This window comes from Astatotilapia calliptera, chromosome 22 (assembly GCF_900246225.1).
Source record: "Astatotilapia calliptera chromosome 22, fAstCal1.2, whole genome shotgun sequence".
In the NCBI taxonomy this organism is placed as follows: Eukaryota; Metazoa; Chordata; class Actinopteri; order Cichliformes; family Cichlidae; genus Astatotilapia; species Astatotilapia calliptera.
The window spans coordinates 18,313,788-18,336,499 of NC_039322.1; the positions used below are offsets into that span (position 1 = coordinate 18,313,788).

Here is a 22,712-nt window from a genome sequence, read left to right on the forward strand (position 1 = left end):
TCTAACAAGGCTGTCCTGCTTTCCTGTTTTTTCCTTTCTCCACTCGTTCCTGCAGATCACCACTCTGATCAACCACAAAGACAAGCCAAAGAAGTCAGAGCGCACCCTGGCAGCTATACACAGGGTGGGCCAGGCGGTGAGTGTAGCAGTGGGGCGTTTTGTAGCAGTCGGGGAGGCCATCGCCGCAGAGAACCAGGAGCTGAAGGATGAGATGGGTCAAGCCTGCTTCGAAGCTCGCAGAGCAGGTGAGCATCTTTGGTTGGGCCTCGTTCTTACTTGACATTTTTACTGAACTGCTGCACATAAACGTAGCACATAGTGGAGTGTTTGTTTTCTAGCTTTCACTCCTTTTTATGTGTTTGATGTATAAAGTAAGTGTTGTTGGGTTGTTTTTTTTTATCGTAAAGGCTTCTTCGTGATGGATCCTTTATTTTCCTGTAGTAAACTTGGTCATTTCTTTATGATGCTCTGTTTTTTCCACTGAGGGTGTATTGACCTGGTTATCCAATAAGCTGCAGGCTTCTCATCAGTGTTTTGTTAAGACAACCAACGGCAGTTTCATAAAGCATCGAGCATCACCTTCAGGCTTCAGTCTTATCAAATTTTATCAAATTTCGATTAGTCTGAACAGCCTGGCTGTCAAACAGTATTACACCAGAGGACCTCCAGAGTGCTCTAAACACATTGCCGTTATTAGGTTGGAAGTAAAATATGAAAAAGTGCTGCTGCACCCAAGGGTGCTGTGTAGAGTGAGGGAATTAATGTGTGTATGTGGGCTTGGGAAGCACTGCATAATGGATTCTGATAGAAGGAAATAGGAGACTTTATGCAGCAGGCTGTTGGTGAGATTAAAAGGGTTGTAGTTCCCCTAATATTCAGCACCTCAAACAGAAATTGATAGTTTCTTTGTTATGCAGATACATATTTATAACCTGTTTGAAGAACCAATCATATTTTCCCATCGATTTATATTAATTGACCTTTTCTGTGTTGATTTCTCTCCACGGCTGCATCTCTAAAGAGAGATTCTCTACTAACATCTCTACATTTGTAAAGATCTAAGTGTTCTGTAAATATTCTTCCCAAAAGCTATATCGATGTGGATAATCCTGGTGTCCTTGGAAGTTTAATTATTATGGATGAAACATTCTATGTAATGTGTCTTATGTTAAGGCACAGACATACAAACATACACTACAATCATTATATTAAGATTAGTGGTATTAGTAGTAGTAGCAATACTACAGATTATATCATATTGGATACCCTAATGGGATTTTTCTGATAAAGTTATTATGCTGAACATTTCAGGGTTTCAGCCCAAGTTCTAAAACATGCTCATGAGGTCCTGGAGTTGAGTTGAGCATTTAATAGTTGCCCTCTCTCCCGGGATGCAGTGCAAACCATTTCTTCATAACCCTGAGCAGATCGGAGCAGATTTGTTTGGATGTTTTCGGCAAATTTCATATGCATGCTATTTAAACCTGCTTTAACCTCCATCTCAATAATGAGATGGAGGTTGGAGACTATAGCACATGGTCAATATTTTGTTACCGCCCCAGCTTGTAATCTCTTTGCCATTTAAAGTATTGGCTTTGAAAAGAGGATCGAAGTTTGCGACCACTCGCAGCCAGGCGCAGCTAGTCTGTTATCAGTCTGGTATTAGTTTGGGTTGTGTTACATGCAGTCGGTTTTCTATAATACAGCAGTTTACGGTGATAAATCAGCACAAACTGTAAGTCTGGTAGCATCTTTTGAAAATCTGTTGCTGTCTACATACACAGAAATTCACATTAATTACTTACATTCAGAGTCCAGTTTGATTCTCATACATCTGAAACAGAAATTCCTCCAGAAATAGTGACATAGTTGCTGACTTACGCAATCTGCAACTATTGTTTTATGTAGGAATATACCAAGAAAAAGTTGATTTGAGTCTCCTGTAGTAAGGAGACGGGTTGCAGACGAGTCGTGTTCCTCAGCTCAGACTGATTGCAACGTGTTGGCAATTAAATGGCATTTGTTTGTAAACCTTCACCAGTCTGTCTGACAGACAGTTGTTTGAAGACAGGTTACCACCCAGCAGGAAACCCCTCATTTTTTTTCCATCCATCCGTCCTCTTCTGCTTATGTTTATCAGGGTCGGGGGCTATCCCAGCTATCATAGGGCAAAAGGCAAGGTACACCCTGGACAGGCTGCCAGTCTCATTTTCATTTATTAATTTTTTTCTTCCTGCTCATTGCAAGGCTACGGTCTTTTTATTTATTTCTTTATGACTAAGCTAGAAATGCATAACATATCTGTTGACACTGAAACCTGTACCTGGGGTTTGATGAGAGATGCTAGGAGGAGGTCAAAAAAGTAGCCACCAGTGTTAAAAGACAAGAAAGAGCGAACTGTTAGCTCTAACTGAAGATGGAAAAGACAAGGTGATGTTTTTGTGAGAGATTTGCTTTTCCCACTGTTTTTAGCACTTCCCTTTGTATTGCCTTTTTAAGATCCTGTCTAAAAATATAGACTCTCTGGCTTCCTGTCAGTCCAAATGTTCTCACAACCCTTAGTTTAGATAGTTGTTATCACTTGCAAGTGTAACTTTTCTTCATCTCTGCCAACTCTTGCAATCTTATCAGACAAAACAAGGACCTCATTTAGCCTTCTACAGAGCAAACCGGAAACAATATCGCAGCGGATACGAATTTAGCCTCAACACCGTGATAATAGGTTTATGTTGTGGGAACCAGCTTGTGTAGCTTTAATCCTCTCACAGTGCTGATTTGTAAAGACTGCTAAAACTCAAACAAAGAGAGCGCTGGTGGGAGGAGGAGAATAGACTGATGAGAAAGTGTGTGTGTGTGTGTGTTTGTGAAGCTGTGTGCGCTGAGGTAAAACCAAGTAAAGTGTATGTGTGCACCTGTGTGTGCGTGTGTGTTGCTTGCCCACTGTGACTAATTTATTCCAGTTCTTGCTTTCCTCTCAGGGAGGTGTTTTCACAGTTTTCCCTCATACTTATACTGACAGTCGGTACAATTGTTCCCTGATTTAAAAAAAAACTTTCCCCCCCTTTTTTTTCCTAGTCTCTGACTATTTAAAAAAATAAAATAAAATAATGGAGGCGTCTTGAGGGATGATAAAAAAGGTCTTTTCTCTTAGATTTTGTTAAAGTCTCTGGGAGAAAGCAGGGCTAGTTAGTGAAGGATTGACATTTCTCTAATACCTAGCCGCAGGGAGAGTTTAATCAGGCAGGCTTCAGCCTTGTGTGCGCTGTAATGAATGAAATAAAAGCAGGCTGAAAGCACTAGTTTAATTAGATGCTACCCATCATCGGCGCGTCGCAGGGATCCAATGAGGCAGGTCAGTGAAGGCAATCTGTGCTGGATCTCTGTCTCTGTCAGTTTCACTCAGTTTCTTAGTGTCATTCTCACATTTCCCGGATTTCTGCCTTTCCCTTTCTTCCCAAGATGTCAAAGAAGGGTAGATGGGATCAGGATGAGAATGAATTTGCGTAAAGTAAACTATCAAAATGTTTTATCTAAGTAGCATATGACATATGAATGACACAGAAACACGGCTACAGCAATGTTGGCACCTATACACTCTCTGGCTTCCTGTCAGATGTCAGATTCCAAATGTTCTCACAACCCTTAGTTTAGATAGTTGTTATCACTTGCACTAGCCTGCACTACACACAGTACAACTGAGGTGGTGGGGTACATATTAATTTTGTAAGTTGTTATGTAGTTGAAAGTGAGATTATATAAGATTCTAAGTGTAATGTGCCTGATCCAGGCAATATACCAGCATACAACAGACTACACCGTCTGGTTTTCACTTATCAATAAAGAGTCGATGATTCAGGGAAAAAAAGCAGAATTCATTCACACGGCACACAACTTTTTGTGTTGGGCAAAACTGCTTTGTACATGAACAGATAGATTTGACACGTAAAGGCTCAGTAGGATAGGTTTGATTTCAACTCAAGATTATGAAAATCTGTGCCGGGCACAATTTATATTCTGCTAATGGAGAGGCGAGAGTTGGATCAGGCCTCTGTTATCTACCCTGGTCGTGGTCACGGGGGGGGTTGTGCAGCATTCTTTGTGAGGCGGGCCTCAAATGTTTTAACTGGTTAGCAGAGCTGGCACTGAAAAGCAGCCTGTCGGATGCAATCAGTTCCTCACTGCAGCTTCTTTTAAAGGACCAGCCAAACATAATGGACAGCTAAGCTGCAGCACTTGCTAGCGACCTATCCCCTTCCCTTTCCTTTCTGAACTCTGAACTCTTGCTGGGATTTCTTAACTCTGTACATTTTCCTCTTGATAGAGGATATTTTGGTAATGGGTTTTCAGCCTGCTCTGTATAACTCTACATTCTTCCCTTTTGGGGGTAGTTCTAGTGCACAGTCTGTTCCAAAGTGTGCCCATTCGGAACTGGCTGATTGCTTGACCTCTGGTATAGCTGCTCGCAGCTTTCTCATAAGCACAGACCAACCGCCCAGCCGAAGAGAAACACTGCTGTGAGTCCTTTTTGTGTTGTTAGCCATATCTGTCTAAATAGTTGTCTGATCATCTAAAGGAGCCGGCAATGTGGTGTGTGATGCCGGCAATCTTTTAACCATTGTGCAACTGTAATAAAGTTGGGTACAACATCAGGTCCGTTGTACAGTATGTGGTCTATAAAGATAATAACACTTACTGAACCATAGGCTGGAATAAAGTCAGTTTCTCAGTTGTTTCCTTCATTTATTAGTGACATGAGCAATTATTATTTTCTGGTTGGGGGGTGGGGTGGGGGGTTGGAGCATTATGTATTAGTATTATCTGAACTAACTACTTTTTTTAAACTCTTAAAACAAGTCACATTGGAAGCATACCAGTAAGTTGGGGGCTGTGTTGTAATAGCAGACATGCTAATGTGCTAAGTTCCAGTCTGTCCAAGACTTTACTGCCAGAGGTGAAGAGTGACACACTGGAGCAACATAACAGTGTCATAACTAACAGGCCATGATCAATTGACTGGCCATCCGTCCAATTTCTTCCTCCTATCTGGGTCCAGATCTCAGTGACAGAAGGCAACAGAAAAATAGCCCTAGAGGTGTTTCTTCCTGCCACATCCTGCAAATCCTTCTGAGTACTTCCAGGCCAGATGGGATATGTAAACCCTGCAGCATGTTCTGTGCCTGACTCCACAAATAGGATAAGATCCTTTTTGGATAGCCTGACACAAAGTCAGAAAGTGTTCAGGGCCAACCAAGTTTCCATGGCCTCTTCAAAGTGAGCTTTTGGGCCGTGTGACTTGACCTTTCACTGCCTAATCTGATTTTTCAGTTTTTATAAACAGAGTTAAAAAGTCCAAAAAATGTCCCTGCTGGATATAGCCCAACTAGAACTGGACTTCTTACATAACATAAACACATTAAAAGCATTTAAAAAGCAGACTTGTACCGAGCACAACTTTTTTTTTTTTCTTCTTTCCCCCCCCTGCTTCTCGGCCAATAGATCATTTCAAAATAACCTGTTTTCTTTTTGTTTCCAGCTCACGTATTTGGCGAGGTGTAGAAACAACCCCCCTCTAAAACAGATGGTGGATAGCAAAAAAAACCTCTGTTGGTATAATTACAATATACACAAGCTTATAAAGAACTGATGTCAAAAAAACAAACTATATTTAATTTTCATGTGTGAAGCTGTGTTTGATCTCAGAGATTAAGTTTAGTGAAACTACTTTTATTTTAACATACAATTAGGCTTTTTTTGGATGAGAATAAAAAAGAACACTCATAACCGTTAATATAGCATTCATCTTTATCTGCAGGTGAAGTAATGTCAAACAGTGTATCATCTCAGATGGTTTAAAGTTCTACCATTGTGGCTTGATGACCCACGCTGTCCCTCACAGGTGATGCCATAGCCCAGCTGACAGATGTTGGCTCGGCCTTGCCGTCCCAGTTGGATGGACGTGTCACAGTGTTCAGTGATAGGACAGCGATGGTGAAGGCTGCTCGATTGCTCCTCTCTTCTGTCACCAAAGTCCTGGTGCTGGCCGACCGCATCGTCATCAAACAGATAATCACATCACGCAACAAGGTGAGTCATAACGGACGTGAGCCATAGCCATATAACCACATGAATGGGTTCGCTTGCTTTGTTTATCTTCTACACGTTTTGGTCCACACAGAAATACACACACATGCACGCGCACACACTAGCAAACTCCATCCTGAGTCCTTTATGTCCTAACAGATAAGCACTGGCTCTCTGAAGAAGTGCTCTGGAGGTAATTGAAGGGAAACAGCACATTTAGCAACCACATTGTTGCGCAGAACCAGAGACTGTCTCTCTCTGTCGTACCTGGCTATGCTCTTAGCCAGACAATGTGATACAGATGTAGCTCTGTAGAATGAGTCAAGAATGGAAATGGGCCCTAATCATGACTGGTTAGCCTCGTTTCGACAGACAGTCGACAGCCCCCTGCTCTCCATTATTGGCAAACGCAATTATACCTCTTCCTCCTCTTTGCATGGCATGGATAAAAGCTGCTTATGCTCGGTATGCTAGCATGGCCTCATTGGCTAGCATAAATGTAATGCAAATCAATGTAAAAAAGATACTGCTAATACACTTCTATCACATTGAACTGTCAATGCAACAAACGGCAGGATGAGGTTGACAGAAATAAAAGCATATATTTACTCTAGTATGGCAAATCATGTTTTTAGTCTCCCTACTAATATTCTCATCAACATAGACAGTATAAAAGATGAATGTCGCTGCCATGAATTTTTTTTTTTTTACCGTTTTCTGAAGCACAGAGATCATTTTAAATGTTGCCAATTTGGTTTCAAAAACCCGACTGCGGCAAGGAGTGTGAAATAGCTTGCTCATTGGCTAACTGGGAATCACTTGTCAATAGCCAATGAGCTTACCATGGATAATCTTCCGGTATCCACTGACTAAGATTTGAAAATAGACTTAATTTTTTGTTCAATATGACCCAAAATGAGTGACTGGGTCCACAAAGTCACGAGGAACTTTCTAACAGAGGTCATGTCAAGGCATTCTTTCCCTCAAACTTCAATTCAGGTTTCTCGTATGATGTCTTGCACTCATTGCTCAATTGTTGGCCATTGCGTATGATACCACCAGTTGTTATGGGAAACATTTTTATTCTCCAACTGGTAATTATTGGCATTGCTGGCAGTGGATCCTGAAGGTTTGTGACTATTGCTGGATGAAATTGGTTGAAAAGAAAGTGCTACACCAAAGACATCCTAGTGACTGCTTTGGTTGCTACCAGATTGCCGTGGTTTCCTGTAGTTTTTTCGTGTTTGTCTGCAAGTGGGACACGCATCGGAAATGGAGAGGTTTCATCTTCAAAAATAAAAGTTGCACCTTTTTAACCATGAAGTTTCACTGCAGCTCAGAGGGTAGCTGGACAGTGTTTGTAGAGAAGTCCATTTCTTCCACATCAATATGCTAGCAACCAAAGTTATTTGCTAACTGACTGGGGACTTCTTATTTTTCCTTACAGGCAGGTCCTAGCCAACCTGCATGACTCCGACTTTGGCACTTATTTTCCACACGACTGCCTCAGCAACCATTCACCAACTATTCGGGGAATATTTGTTTTTTCTTCACAACTGGTGTTAATTTTGACAGCTGTTTTTGGTTTTGCTTTAGCTTTAGTCTTTTGACTAAAATTACATTTAGGTTTAGTCATAATTTAAGCCTCTGAATTCTATTTATTTTTAGTTTTGTGTCTTTTACCGTGAGAGTTGCTCCACATGGTGGGTGACAAACAAGGAGCTTGGCTCCTTCGCACCCTGTTTATCAACAGCAGATTAAATGTGTGCGTCTGACCTTACTGCACGAAGGGGATTACATCTGATTAGATCACCTTCAATCCAAACTTAGTTCTGATTGGAAATTGTCTTTTCAGAACATTTTCATCTTGTTTTTATTCATTGATGAAAGTGTCAGGACACTTCAACATTGCGTCTGAGCTCGTGCATTTGTTTTTATTAAGTGATCGTCTTGTTTTTTCATAAAAAGTGGTCGTGGATGAAAATTATTGCTTGACGTAATAAACACTGTTCACAACTGGTGGTTGCCAAATGATTGCAGACCTGCCTCTCGGCCTTTTGACCGAGTCCTTATTTACTTGATCCTAAACTGTCACCCATGATTGTCATGCGTTCAGAGTGTGACATGTGTTTGTAAAACCGGTCACCATTCGGTGGCCTTCAAGTAGAATCCAGGTTTAAAGCACTTCCACAGTGGCTTCATCTTTCTAACCCAAAAGCAACGACCAGGTTTTATACTGCCTATGATACCAAACTATGTGGCCATTTCCAGTGCTACTCTGATGTTCTTCCTGCTTTCAGGTTCTGGTAACGCTCGATCATCTGGAAAGAGTCAGCACCTTCCAGGAATTTGTTCAGATTTTCAGCCAGTTTGGCAACGAGATGGTGGAGTTTGCTCACCTGACGGGAGACAGACAGAATGTGAGTGGCATCTTAAGAAACACAATCTGGTTCTTTTTGCTTGAAGAAGATAAAAATCCTCAGTTTACTTAAAAAAAAAAAAATCCCTCATTAAATGAAAACGCTTGCAAATTTGTATCCGAAGTCTTTTCAATTCTGCAACACTGAAAAACATGTTTGTTTATTCATATCGGCCTAATCTTGCAAACATTGATTTCGTAAACGTGATTTTCTGAATGTGAAAGCAGGCGATGAAATTGCACTTTAAAACCTCATGTACCTACACTGTGAATGTGCCGGCAAACTCGGAACAAATCAATAACACACGTGTCAAATATTTACACTCCCCAGCAAATCAAACAATTACAGAGTAACAAGGCTTCCTCTGGTTTCTTTTGTTTCCATCAAGTTTCTTCATCTCTTTCAGTGTCTATTTATTCTCCCAACCAATGTCTCAATCCATAAAAGAAATGCACTGGTCAGTTATGACTCACATCTCTCAAATACAGTTTGCAACACGAGTCTGAGCTGTGCTTTTAGCAGTCCTTTCTCTTTGCAGTTTATCAGCTATCCAAATTTGCAAGACAAAACTTTTGCTCAAAGCTTCAAAAACAGTCCAACTTCAGGCAGCTAACTTTGTACTGTCAGAGAGTGCTAATCCTATTTTGATCCATACATCCAGCCTCTGCAGCTAAAGCGCTTTGCCTGCAGAAGTTGATGCAAAGTGCAACGGCTGCGATATCTCTACAGGGAGGGGAGGATCGACCATCCCTCTTTCTGAATTTCATCAGGTCTCGTGTTTTGACACACACGTCACGTCTCTCTCCAACGCTCCTCGTTGCTGTTAATGCTCTCTCCCCTCATTTGCCACCCTGTTTTGTGTGTGTGTGTGTGTGTGTGTGTGAGTGTCAACTCCAGCTCAAACACTCACACGCGCACACATTGCTTTAGAAAATCTACCATCTTCATCTATTGAGGCCAGGCGAGCACAGAGGCAAAAATAATGACAGATAATCACACCGTCTTTGTAATCTATGGCGAAGTGCCCAGAAAGGAGTTGATTCAGCTGCCTTTTCCAAATCCAGTATCTACATAATTCAAGCTGCCTATTTCTGAGCGGAGTACACAAAGAAGATGCGGCAGGTCAGCCACAGTGTATGTTCTCTTTCTATTCCGGTAGCATCTCTTTTTGATAGATGACAGCTCACCTATTAAGTTTCATGTGTGTAACTTGGAAACGGATCTGTGTTTCGTTTGGGCGTCCCTTCACACAGCATGAAAGATTTGCTGAATAGCTTTGATGCTTCATGTCCCTTGCTCACCCTGAGAGTTCTAAGACGCCGTAACTTAAGTAAAGCCACCCAAAGCCATCTGGTGTGTGTGTGCGTTTGCGCTGCAGGACTTGAAGGATGAGAAGAAGAAAGCCCGGATGGCAGCAGCTAGAGCAGTGCTGGAGAAGTGCACCATGATGCTCCTCACAGCCTCCAAGGTAAACCGCCGGCCCACCAACACTGGGCCTCGAGGCAAGGTTTATAAATTCTGTTCGCCTTAAAGATTTAAAGCCTTCTCGGGTTTCTCAAGACTCAAGATTTTTGGCCCACTTTGGCTTTATTATTAACACCAACCAAAGTCACATCATCATAAAAGAAAAATACTATCTGTGGTTGAAAAACATGAAAAATGACAGAAGTTCAGAAGAGCACGACAGGGTGTAGGTTTGACATTTCACATCTTATCCCTACCAAAGACTTGCCTGAGGCACCCAGACTGTGAGTCGGCGCGGATCAACAAAGACGCCGTGTTCCACCGAATGCGCTGTGCCCTGGAGCAGGTCATCGAGATTGTCACTGAAGCACGGAGCTGTGGGGAGAACAGGATCCTTCCTGCCAGCATCTACAATGGCATCAAGGAATTTAAGGTAGGTTTAGAGATTACACTTCGCACGAGTCATGGTGAAGGCTTCAGATTAATGACGCTGACGTGTGTTAGCCCGTGAAGTTAAGTAGTGATCCTCTTTTGTTAATGCAAAGCGCTATTTAAGCGTCACAGCAGTTACTCATCATCAGATTTTTGGAGTGTTGATTTGTGGTCGCACAATTGGCATTTGTTGCATTCACGGTGTTTGCTGTAGCTTCAGATGTGACTCAAACAATCAACACAGAGGAGCAGACCTACTCATTTAGTAATTTGGCTCATACGGTTGAGTGAATCACCAGTAAACCTACCTCATGCTTACTAATCTTCTCTCTCCTCCGTGTGCGCTGATGTGCAGATGAAACAAACGAATACTTGTAAAAACATTTTTAAGGAGGGGTTTTTTCCACTGAGATAAAAGAAAGAGGAAAGTATTTTAATGAAAAGACCTGAGATGCTTATTGCTTTTAATGATCGTCCCGGCTGCTTTTAATCTCTTCTCATCTACTCTCCAAATGCTCCTTCAATTCACCGCAATTCCCAACTTTCCCCCCACCCTGCCTTCTGCAGTCCGGCGTGGAGTGCCTGCGGGAGAACCTATACTCCTTGTCACCGCAGAGCATGTCCAGCCAGCTGGAGGCTCTGGTCGAGCGGACAGAGGACTTCACTGATTCGGCCTACACCAGTCATGAGCAGCGTCAGGCCATCCTTGGACTGTGCCAGCTGGCGCGCCAGGACACCCAGCAGCTGGTACACGCCTGGGTTGAGGCGGTATGTTGGCACATGCAGACAGGCTTTCACAGATGTACACAGAGACACAGGAATATTCATAAAAAACCATACATTTCTGTATAAAGACTATCCACAAGTTCTTATCAGATTCGATTAGATAAAACTTTATTAATCCCTCGGGTGGGTTCCTCCGGGAAATTCGGTTTCCAATAGCACAGCACCGACAGAAGTTACAGAATGTGAGCAGAAATATACCATATATACAGATATATAAATACAGAGACATATATAAATACAGAGTATACAAAGGGATAAATAGAAAAAGAATCCAAGGGAATTGCACATTTCAAGTATTCTATAAGAGGCTTCAAGTATTGGTAGGTTAAAAAGATGCAAAGAGTAGGAGCTATAGATGCTGATGTTGAGTTATTGCAAAGAAAATACAATATGTATTTATTCTGATCCTTTTAAGACTGCTGTTTATCATATACAGGACTGTACAGAAGACTTGAGCAGCCCTAATTTCTTTATATTTTGCTACGAAAATAGGAAATGGGTGCAGTAATTAAAAAAACATCTGCAAACATATATGGAAATGCAGAATATAAGGCGAGAACAATTCTAATAAGCCTGAATATCAATATTTGGCATGACGACTTTTGTTCTGAACTCTCTTAGGCAGCTTTCTTGTAATTTGTTGAAATAGTCTTCGGGAATAGACGTCGAGGCTACTTGAGGAACATTCAAAGCCCTTCTTTGGATGTTGGCTGCCATTAGTAGCATCATGATCACATCCCAAGATGCTTAAAAAATGTTGCGGTACAGACTCTGGAGAGGTGAATCCATGACTGATAGTGCTGCTTTCTGTGTTTTCCTATCTAAGTATGCTTTTACTGCACCGATGATGTTTTCCAGATGCTATTACATGGTGGATCAAATCAGATTGTAGACAGACGGAGCCTCCACCATGTTTTGCAGATGGTTGTAGACTATTACTGTTGCACCTTTCTCCCAACTTCAGACCAGTTGCTACTGATTTTCAGTTAAGTTCTTGTGTAATTTGGCAAACCTCAGACCAATTCTGATAAGGCTTTGACCAACAGTGCTGATGAAAAGATCACCTTACCACTAACAGGTTCTGTGTCGGTTGGGTTTTTTTTCCTATTGCTTGACCTGCAGACACTGTTCATCTAATTTTTATTTTTAAAACCCGACACTTCTCCAATCCTCCACACAATTTCCTCATTTTTTTTAAAGAGACACTGCACACAGTTATGAGAGATGCAGAGTTTTCCGTTAATAGCTCTTTAGGTTGGTCCAGAAATATTCTTTTGGGGAACAAATGATGTGTTTTGGTGACTGGCTTTTACTAACAGTGTCTGATGATGCATTTTAACTTTGATTCTTTGCTAAGTTGTCTGCTAAGCGTAGTTTGATCCCTTTTTATGTTTGAATGATTGATAGGCCTCTTGACTTAACAAACAAAAAAATGGTCAGGCACAAGGACTGGACGGAAAATGAGTTTTAAACAGCCCATGTCAAAAGAAAAACTTCAGAAAGCTTGAAGAACTATTGCTTAATACCATTTTACAAAAGCAGTCTGGCTCCTTGGAGCCAGTACTGTATGAACATTCACTGCATTTGTTTTTAGTCTATTAGTCAGACAAAACAAGCACATTTAAACCACCACAGTGACCTCAGATAAATTCTGAAGTCAAAATGTAATAGATTTGAAAAATTAAAATATTAAGAAATTGTTAAAGAACATAATAGTCAGGCTTTGATAAATGTATTCTCAAGTGGAAACAATCTTGTGTTTATCTCTGCGCAGCATGCAGTGTGGCTGTTTAAACACAGCTCCGCAGACAGAAACTCATACAGGCAGACCCACACACATTAACATTAGGCCCCCCTCCTCCTACAAACTCACTTACTCATTCACCTTGCCTCCTCAGTTTCTTTTCACACATCTCTCCTGGAACAACATAGCATAATAACCCACCTGAATCACTGTTTTTACCGAGGCTCATTGAGCTGTGAAAGAAAATGTTGTGTTCCTCCTCATTCAGCGGTGGCTCCTTGGCCTTCAGAATTGATGGACTTGCGAAACGCAAGTCATTATGTTGCAGTTTCTAGTTGTAAACTTTTTTTTTTCCAGTGTACTCGGAGTACACAGAGATGCTACTGCTGCAAAACTGTACAGTACTGCCTCATCAAGCCTTTGCAGCTGAAGGTCGTGTGGGGACTGGAACACTGCAATGTTTTCAAACTGCTGAGAAAGATGTGCAAATACTCTAGGATCTTTAATTTGTGCTTTTCAGTGTTGTTGTAGCACATTTAGCAGCATTTCTGTCTGAAATTTGGAGAAATTGCAGTGAATTACTTCAATTATGTAATTGCTTTGAATCTTTTTATTCATATTGCACTGAATCATGCACTCTAATGCCTTCTTCTCTCCTCATATCCAGGATATAATGAGCCACAAATGTAATTAAAATATCAAAACCTGTGCTGCTAATGCACTCAATTCCTCTCTTTTTCCAGTCATATCTCATACTCTACTCATGTAAATTTGTGTTTGTGTTAGTCTTCTGCTGCATGTTTATCTAATGGATGGAGCATGTAAAAGCACACGGTGTCTCATGTTTTATTCTCCTCTTCTTCTGTCATCGGAGCAGCAGTCTGTCCACGCCAAAGAGGCCACAAAGGACATGGAGGTGGCCATCCTGAAGACGTCCCAGAGTGTCAGCGACCTCAGACGTGAGGTGAGCAGCAGTCTGTTGCTGACTGTGAAAAGATGTTCCCGGTTACAGAATCGGACATAACTGAAATGCCTCTGACTTGCTGGTGGTGCCTCTGTAGCTGCTTTCCTCGCTTTTATTTTCCCAGCACCTCAGCCCACCTGCTGCTGCCTGTGTCACCTCTGCTCTTCTTACCTTTTTTTTGTTTGGTTTTTTTGTCCCCGTTTCTCTTCAAATGATCATTCTCATTTGTGCCTTTTTTTAAAAGCTCTTTTATTTAACCTTTGTTGACTCCGTCAGCTCCACAAGGTTGCGGTGGGCCGAGCCTCAGATTTGCTGAAAGTTCATGGGGAGCAGCTGCCTCTGCGGGCTCTCAAAGCAGCAGGCGCCGAGGGAAACCTGGAGGAAGTGGCAGAGTATTCGCGCACGCTCACTGAGCAGAAGGAGCAGCTGGTGGAGGTAGGTGGGATCAGGGGCACAGGGAGCAGAGGAACTAGTAGGAGGGTGACGGCTACTTGAATCTGTGGATGGAAATCAGTAGTAATGTTTGCATTTATCTGGTTCATTACCTTCTGATGTCACAGTAATCACTGCGCCTTTTTAGGAAAACATACTCATAAAATAAAAAAATTAAAATAGCACATTAAAAAAAACAGGTGCTTAAAAGAAAAAAAATGTTTTAAAATGTTAAAAATCAAAAACAATACTGATCATTGAGGTGCTCAGAAGATGACTTTGAGTGGATTATTGGTGAAAATGGAAGGGATTTTGTTTCTAATAGGTGAGATTCCACAATGCTTGAGCACAAAGGGTAGTTTATGCAAGACTTTTGTCTATAATTTTAATCATTTGGCCAAATGATTGCGTTTTTGCCGCCGAGTGTCATGCCGTTAGCATGTTCCTCTGCCAACAAGGTCATGTGATCTGACAGGTTTGTTACCAATTACTCAAAAAACATTAAGGACAGATTTGCATGAAAACTTCACCAGGTTGGCCTCATTTTAAGAGATTGGTCCAAATAGAAGTGATTAAATGGAAGTGGAGCTGATTCAGATTTGCAGCCAGGAATTTTTTGGAAGGATTGTTTACCATTGTGGGAGAGGGCAAAACTGGATCGTCACAATCTTCACACAAACATGTCAAGTATTTTAAAAAAAGAATTGCACATTCTTAATTTAGAGCTGTGGACTTTTTGTGCTGGGGGTATACATACTGCTCTTTTTAGGGATTGCCTCATGTATGCTTTGTGTCAGAAGCTTTATTTTCCATCTGTTTCACTCCAGACGTGTCGGCTGTTGTGCCATGTGTCGGGCACAGAGCCATTAGAGATCACCTGCATACACGCTGAGGAGACCTTCCATGTCATTGGTCCACAGGTAACACAATCTGTCTAAACATTATCCGTATAAATAATTACTTTATTAAATTCAGCACTATTAATATACGCCCTTGACCGAATGTGTAAATAGCAGTAGATGGGAGTAAAGAGTCTGGTAAGTAATAAAAGTTGACTTAATTAAACTGCAGATACGGGTCGTTCCATTCAGCACTTTAATTGTGTGTCTATTAAGTCAAACTGGTCATTCTGTGGTTCAGGTGTAAAAATCAAACATGGGTAATAGTCTTCTTAATACGGAGGAAAAGTAGACGCTTAACTTCCCATCTCCTCCGTCTTCCTCCCACATCTTCAGTCCTTGGCTGAGAACATGCTGTCCACTTAGTCCCTCATCCCAGATCTAATTATGTTTGCTCTTAGAAACCATCCATGCCCGTAATTATCCGGCAATGTAGAATGTTCCCGCCTTGCAGCGCTAATGTCAGGCCCCACATGACTCCGCAGTAATGACTCCGCTCCTAAGTTCAAAGGTCAGCCAATCAATAACCGTGCGGCATGAGGGTGGTAGTGGTGATATCTCTCTCTCTCTCTCTCTCTCTCTGCACCCAGAGTAATGCGGGGGTGGCCCAGAGGGTAATTGGCTATTAAATACGACACTGTAGAGGATGGACATTGGGGGAAGGGAGGTGGTGAATAAGTGCGCTGGTGGTCATGTTTCATATTTGTCAAATTTTTCGAACATCGTACGTCAGTTTGATGTCAGGACCAGAAGTGTAGATATAAATTGCTACATATGTGTGAAACCGCTTCAGCGTGACTCATGCTGAACTGTACTTAGCTGCCTGAACCCATTTTATGATGATAAGTCCTTAAATACTTAACAGTTATACAAGCTCAATTTATGAGCTTCATTCACAGGCACTTGGTTTACATTTTAGATCAACAGCAGCATATGTATGAATGTAGAATGTATCAGAATTGTTCACTCTTCTGCTCAGATCATCTCAGCAGCCCAGACGCTGGCTCTCCACCCATCTAGTAAAATTGCAAAGGAGAACCTGGAAGTGTTCTGCGAGGCCTGGGAGTCGCAGCTCTGTGACATGGCTCTGCTGCTGAGAGAGATCAACGACGTCTTTGAAGGCAGGCGAGGTCAGTTGAAATCACTTCATTGGTTGTCTGTGTCCATTCAGGTGAGTTGTGGTAAAAGGAGAGTACAAGTATGGGTGAGTTATAAAGGGCAAGGGAGTAGAGGTCAATGTGCCATCTGTGGTGTCTTAACTTTGGGGGGGGGGACAAAAAAAAGAAAGGAAAGAAAAGAAGATCCAATTCTATGAGAAACCTTGATGAATCATTTTCTTCTTGAAATTTTCAGCTGTATTAATAAAACTTAAGGCAGGCAGTATGAATGTATCTTTTCAAAATTAGTCATCACAGACCGTGGGAAGCTTTCTATCAAAGGAGTAACATCAATGCCATTGAACATCCCTGTATTCATTCCACCTCTTTACACTTTCTCTATTTATTATTGTGCCAATAACCAGAAGTGTCCGAGTCATGGACAACCGCTCTGACGAGCTCTGCTGTTTGCACACTCGGTCACACACGCAGAGACAGAAAGTAGATACTCGAGTGTATTCACGTGTGCTGCGCAGAAGTCTGTGTGCACGTATCTGTTTGAAAGTTAGATCCAAGTACTTTTACACGCTGTCCTTATAACAACAATAACTCTTTCTTCCTAGGAGACAAAAGGCCTTATTTGTCACTTCCTAGACCTGGGGTGAGTGTCACACCATTCATCCTCATAAATGTCTCAATGATACAAACGTTTGTAATCCTCTGATTAATACCGCTCTCTTTTTCTCCACAGAAGCACTTGGCGAACATGAAGACTGCCAAGGCTGTCAAGTTGGATGCAGAGGTAGCGCACACACCACCAAATCCTCGGGCTTTCAGCACAATACATCACGTCTCATCTTGTACCGTCTTTTGGCAGCAGTATATTCATCTCTAGGAAACATTGTGTCACTCTCTTGAAGAATTGATCGAGTTTGTATGGTAATGTGCTGCAATTTTGTTGGGCAGCACTTTTTCACACGCTGTACCGCCACAGAAAGCAGGATTATGCTGATTACAGGCTTTCCGAGTGTGTAAACAAGTGAAAAGTACCATGCTGGCTAATATACACTTTTAAAAAGACATCAATTACACTTCATCAAAAAGATTTGTGTGGTTTTTAAATTTTTTATTTATTTATTTTTTCCTTTTGCGCTTCTGCGTGCCCAGGAGCAGACAAGTATGGCCAAGCTGGGTCTGGAACTTCGTCTTCTGTCGTCAGATGTAGACACAGAGGTGGAAAAGTGGGAGGACCAGGAGCATGAAATTGTCCGGCAGAGCCAGAGCCTCGCCAGTATGGCCTACAACATGTACCTGTTCACCAGGTAGCCTTCTAGTATCGCACTGACACATGCACACAAATTTTTTTTATATTATTTTAAAGCTCAGTGTTGTCAATCCCCTTAATCATCCCCGTTAATCTCTTAAGAGACATACAGAGCAAAAGTCTTGAGCCACCACTCTTTATATTTTGCTAGGAAAATGTGTCTGTGATCATTATCGTGCTGAAAAATGAAACTGAAGCCACTCAGACACTTCCCAAATGCTACTGCAAAAACGTGAACTGTGTTCATAACTCCCAAAAGGTTGATTCTGTTCATCTGGACGTAGCGTTTTCAGTGGGAGAAATGTTTCGTCATTTATCCAAGTGACTGATCAAAGACCATTAATCATTGATCTTAGTGTTTTAAGAAGATCCCCAAACCCAACAACAGCAGTGTTTTTACAGATGAATGTAGACATTCAGTGTTGTAGCTCTCTTCTGACTTCCTCTGTACATATCGACAGTGATTCGAGCCATTAGATTCAAATTTTGATTCATCACTCTCTTGGGGTGGCTGTAGCTCAGGAGTTTGAGCACGATGCTAAATCCCAGGTTGTTCTCCAAATGCATTCATTGCAGCGTGAAAGTTAGAAAGTACTTAGGCATAGAAAAAAGTGCCATATGAATGGAGGTGAATGGGTGAATGTTATATAAAGTACTTTGAGTGCTCTAGTAAAGTAGAAAAGCACTATATAAGAACCAATCCATTTACCATTTACCACACTATAAGACCCGTTGTCACTCATTTTTCAATTGAGGTCTTGTGTAATTTAGCACACCTCAGTCTTTTATCCCACTTTCCCTTCTTGAAGGATTGCCTTGACAGACACACTTCCACCAAGAACAAGGTCCAGATGCATCTCAGGTCTTGGGTTGTGTTTTGTTCCCATTTCTTAAAGACACGACTTTGAGCTACTTTTCATCTGCTGTAGATAGTATTTTTTTTTTTAGCCGTGCTATTTCTTCTCTTGGTGCAAAAATGCTATTTCATGCCTGTCAGACTGTGTTATCTTTGACGGTTTTTTTTCTGGATTCGACTTATAAATGGGAACTTTTTTTTTTTTTTTAATTTTCCAACAGGCTGCTAGTAACAAAGTGTCTAAAAACACAATTTGCTAAGTTGTCAGTTATGTGCAGATGCAACACTGGTTCATCGCTTGATTTAGGTGACTTTTTATGCTTAAATGATTCATAAAGTGTAACGTCCATTAACAAATAAACAGCAAAAACATTGTACTGAAAATGGTCCGGTACAAGGACTGGACTGGAAATGAGCGAAAAAGCAGCCAATGTCCAAAAAACCAACTTTTAGAGACCTTCAGAAAGCCTGGAGAACTATTGCTCAAGACCACCTTTAAAAACTTACAAGAACATTTCAGTCATTTGAAGCAAATTCTAAAGAAATGTGGCTTGTCTCAAGACTTCTGCACGGTACTGTATTTTCACAGATATTTTCTAAACAGAGTTGATTGCTTTGGAAGATGTTTGCCCTTGTGCATATTTCTAATCCGAGCTTCTCTTTATTATTTCCTGCATGATTGATCCACAGAGGGGAGGGACTGTTGAAAACAACGCTAGATCTTTTTCATCAAGCTGAGGTATTTTTCATTAAGCTTGCTCTGTTTGTTTTCCTTCTATTTTATTGAAGTTGTAAATGAACGCATCTATCGTCCCGTTCCACCTGATACACGCTGAAGCTCGCAGATCGATAGGTTAGTAAATGCAAGGATCCCTTCATTCACGACCCTGAAATGCAGATTTCACCGGGCATTACGGGGATTTATGAGTGCAGTGGGAATATAGCGTGGCAGATTCCCGGCCATCTCTGGCACATGGTGTAACAAGGTTTGTGCGTACGAGTGTTTCCTATTGAACTGGGATCTTTGCCAGTAATGTACAGTCATTTGTAGAATCAGGGACCGAAATGTCAGACAGGATTTATTCAATTTGTGTTGAGCAGGGGAGATAAGCGAGGAAGAGGAGCGAGAGGGGAAAGAGACGGGAAGGCACACTGATAAGAAGAGCCAAGAAAAATCATAGTATTTACTGACTAGGCTTCTTTTTAGTTAAGAGAGCTTTAGTTTTTCTTCTGTGTGTGTGTGCAAGTTGTTTGATTTTTGTCTCTTTTCTGACCTACTCTTAAGGTTCTTTCTGAAGAGGGGCTCCAGCTGTGCTCATCTCTCCGCACTTTTTCCTCTCAGGTATATTCCCATGCAATTAATCTATCTTGAACACACCAAAGCACAACGATTCATATAATGCAATTCCAAATAATGTTTTTTTTCTACAGTAGGCATTTATAAAGAAATCTAATATAAAGAACAAAAGGGGTTTTTTTCCAAGTAGAAATAAAATGAATACAGTTGAGTATGAACCAGGAGAGAAGTTCACTTTATGCACAGTATTTTCTTGCTTGTCTTGTAGCATGTGATTGGCTGCAGCGTAGTAAGACAGAGCTAAGGAGATCGTTATAGCAAAGCTATAATGAAAGAATTGTTTATTTTCTCCTGAAAATGGGGAGATACTAACCAACTCTGTGCACACACACACACACACACACACACACCCTCCGATACTAATACACACCCGTATCACACGTTGTGGCATGCCATGGTGCCAGGTCTGGCTTATAAATCACACAGCGAGAGCAGGAAATTAAGGCTGTCACACACTTTCACCATCCTCTTGTCCTCCTCTCAGACTCCAGTTTCAACAAAAGTAGCCTTGGTGCTTTCCTTCCTTTTAGCTCTCAACAAACTTCTTCCTCAGGTCCTCCAAGTTTAATTAAATGGCTCCTTTTGACAGCCTTTAACGACTGCCATTTGTCACCGCCGTGTGTCCGAGGCTGCGTGTGTTTGCGCACATGTGAATGGGCAGAGGGGGGTGAGAGCGGAGGGGGAGGTGGGTTGACTGCGACCGCCCAGGAGCAATTCATAATCAGGAGGCCCGGCTCTTCAGCTTCCTTCATGCTTTCTGATTAATTACATCAAACAAACTGGTGCTAATGGAGTCCCTCTGTCTCACCCTCCACTCCTGTAGTTCTTTGGCACCAAACACACAAAGCACATCTGTGTAGCTCTAATTATGCAGATGAGATTAAGCATTTTTTTTCTTACTAAGGTTTAAGAGGTTTTATATGTTGTTGCTGGGCATGAATGACAAGGGATTGAGGTCTTGGGTCATTGGTGGCATGTATCTGTGTAGACTACGATCTGGGGATTAACTCGGATGGATAACAGACTTAAGCAGCAGATCATGGCTATTGCTGATGGATTACATCAAGCAGCCCTTTTTTTTTTAAAAAAAAAAACGTCTTTTTCTTTAATCCACTTCTCCTTTTCCCGATGCTTAATTTGTATTTGACCACGAGCCCTGTGAATCTCGTTCAGTAAATCTATCAACGTCTGCACATATTAACTCTCCCAGCGAAGTGCCGTTATAAAACAGTGTCTTCTGTTCTGAAAGACATCCCACCCTCCCTCTGTGTGTACCTCTCTCTGTTCCAGTTGGTTGATGAGGAAAAGACTGTGGTGATGACAGAAATGGAGAAGCTGCTGGCTTTGTGCCAACAGCTGCAGATGGGGGCTAAGACTCCTGTACAGGGCAAGGCTGCCACCTTCCAGAAGGTAACCATACTACACCTGTCTGTGTTTTTATCTCTCTTCTTGTTAGTGTCTGCACTCTTTATTAGGAAAAAAAGAAAACCAATTACTTATTTTTGCCTGAAGTCTGTTCGGTTTGGTGGACGTTAAATAAGTAATATCACAGAGATCGAACAAAGCAGATAAAGAGTGTTTCCACTGAAGGACCGAAGAAGCTCTGACACTATCACAACTATCACCCCAACAACCAATGGGTATCATTAAAGCGCTGAACACACAATAGGGCATGACTAATTGTGTTCATTACTGGCTTCAGAATAATCTTTCAGTTATCTTTGAGTAATACGAACATCTAATGCAGGATGCTGGGTTAATGAATGTCTATGAGGAATTAATGAGCACCTTGGACGGGGATGAGCTGCCTTTGCTCACCTTGTAATAAAGGCGCTGGTTTGGAATCAAAAGGACACGATGAAGAGTAGCATGCTCAAGGCTGATTAATTAGTGCCTCTTTTATATGTATTGGCTCCCGCCTCTATATCTCTTTACCTTCACATCGACCGTATCATTTATCTCGAACGGTAGAGAGAGCCTGTCTTACGGGGGTTGGTAGGACATGGATGAGGAAACGTTAAATTACAGGGTCAGTGTAGTTTAGTGCTGCTGCTGCAGTGAATCTCTATGCGTGGACCCTTAGTGATGTATTATTTTACGTCTGTGCTTTCAGGTGGACTCATTCATTCAGGCAACCAGGAGCATCCTGAGTGTGGTCCTCTCCCTCCTGCCATGCTGTAACAAGCTCAATAGAAAGGTGACATCCACTGACCTGGACACTTTATTGACAGGCAGCTTGAACATATATACGAAAGTATAGAAAAAGCTTGGAGATCTTATTATCCAGATACATATGCAAACATCACAGCACGCTGACACTTGCAAACATGTACCTTTTATTTTTAGCGTGCAGCAGATATACAGCAGCGCCTGTGTTCATTTCTAGCTATGTTTTGCAGGGGATGTTCAATATCTTTGCCTCCTTTTTTTGCTGTCTATCAAAAAAGTCTCCAGTGAGTTGGTAAGTGTCTGCGATTTTGAGCTGAAATCCTTGTTGAAGCTAAAAGGTGTCAGTTGTTGGACTGATTGCCACTGAAGCACATTCACAAGATCAAACCGTAGACTGTAAGCAGAAAGCTGCAGCTGGCATTGGCAACTTTTTACTCGGAGCCACTCTTTGGGCTTTAAGTTCAACACATCATGATTTTCGAGAGCCACAAGTGACCGCATCTACACCAGCGCGTGAAGGAGTGCTATGTTACCGGCTAGGTAGTGAGTTCAATTAAATTCAGTTTTATTTATAAAACAGTTGCCTCAAGACGCTTTAAAGTTGCATCCAGAGATGGTATAGATTTCCATAAACTAATATCTGAAAAAAAAAAAGCTTGGTGATGTAGTTTTTTTGGGGTTTTTTTA

General features: G+C 41.6%; 1 protein-coding gene across 1 annotated transcript in view; it reads left to right on the forward strand.

Moving 5' to 3' along the window:
• ctnnal1 (catenin (cadherin-associated protein), alpha-like 1) overlaps window positions 1-22,712 on the forward strand; it is a 54,526-nt gene that overhangs the window by 30,087 nt on the left and 1,727 nt on the right. Inside the window, exons 2-18 of the mRNA XM_026157469.1 lie at window positions 56-245; window positions 5,897-6,084; window positions 8,382-8,501; window positions 9,880-9,969; window positions 10,228-10,398; window positions 10,965-11,165; window positions 13,805-13,891; window positions 14,168-14,326; window positions 15,151-15,243; window positions 16,202-16,352; window positions 16,943-16,980; window positions 17,071-17,121; window positions 17,487-17,641; window positions 19,190-19,238; window positions 19,785-19,841; window positions 21,147-21,266; window positions 21,970-22,053. Coding sequence (XP_026013254.1) covers window positions 56-245; window positions 5,897-6,084; window positions 8,382-8,501; window positions 9,880-9,969; window positions 10,228-10,398; window positions 10,965-11,165; window positions 13,805-13,891; window positions 14,168-14,326; window positions 15,151-15,243; window positions 16,202-16,352; window positions 16,943-16,980; window positions 17,071-17,121; window positions 17,487-17,641; window positions 19,190-19,238; window positions 19,785-19,841; window positions 21,147-21,266; window positions 21,970-22,053 — 2,004 coding nt within the window. The remainder of the gene's footprint in view (window positions 1-55; window positions 246-5,896; window positions 6,085-8,381; window positions 8,502-9,879; window positions 9,970-10,227; window positions 10,399-10,964; window positions 11,166-13,804; window positions 13,892-14,167; window positions 14,327-15,150; window positions 15,244-16,201; window positions 16,353-16,942; window positions 16,981-17,070; window positions 17,122-17,486; window positions 17,642-19,189; window positions 19,239-19,784; window positions 19,842-21,146; window positions 21,267-21,969; window positions 22,054-22,712) is intronic.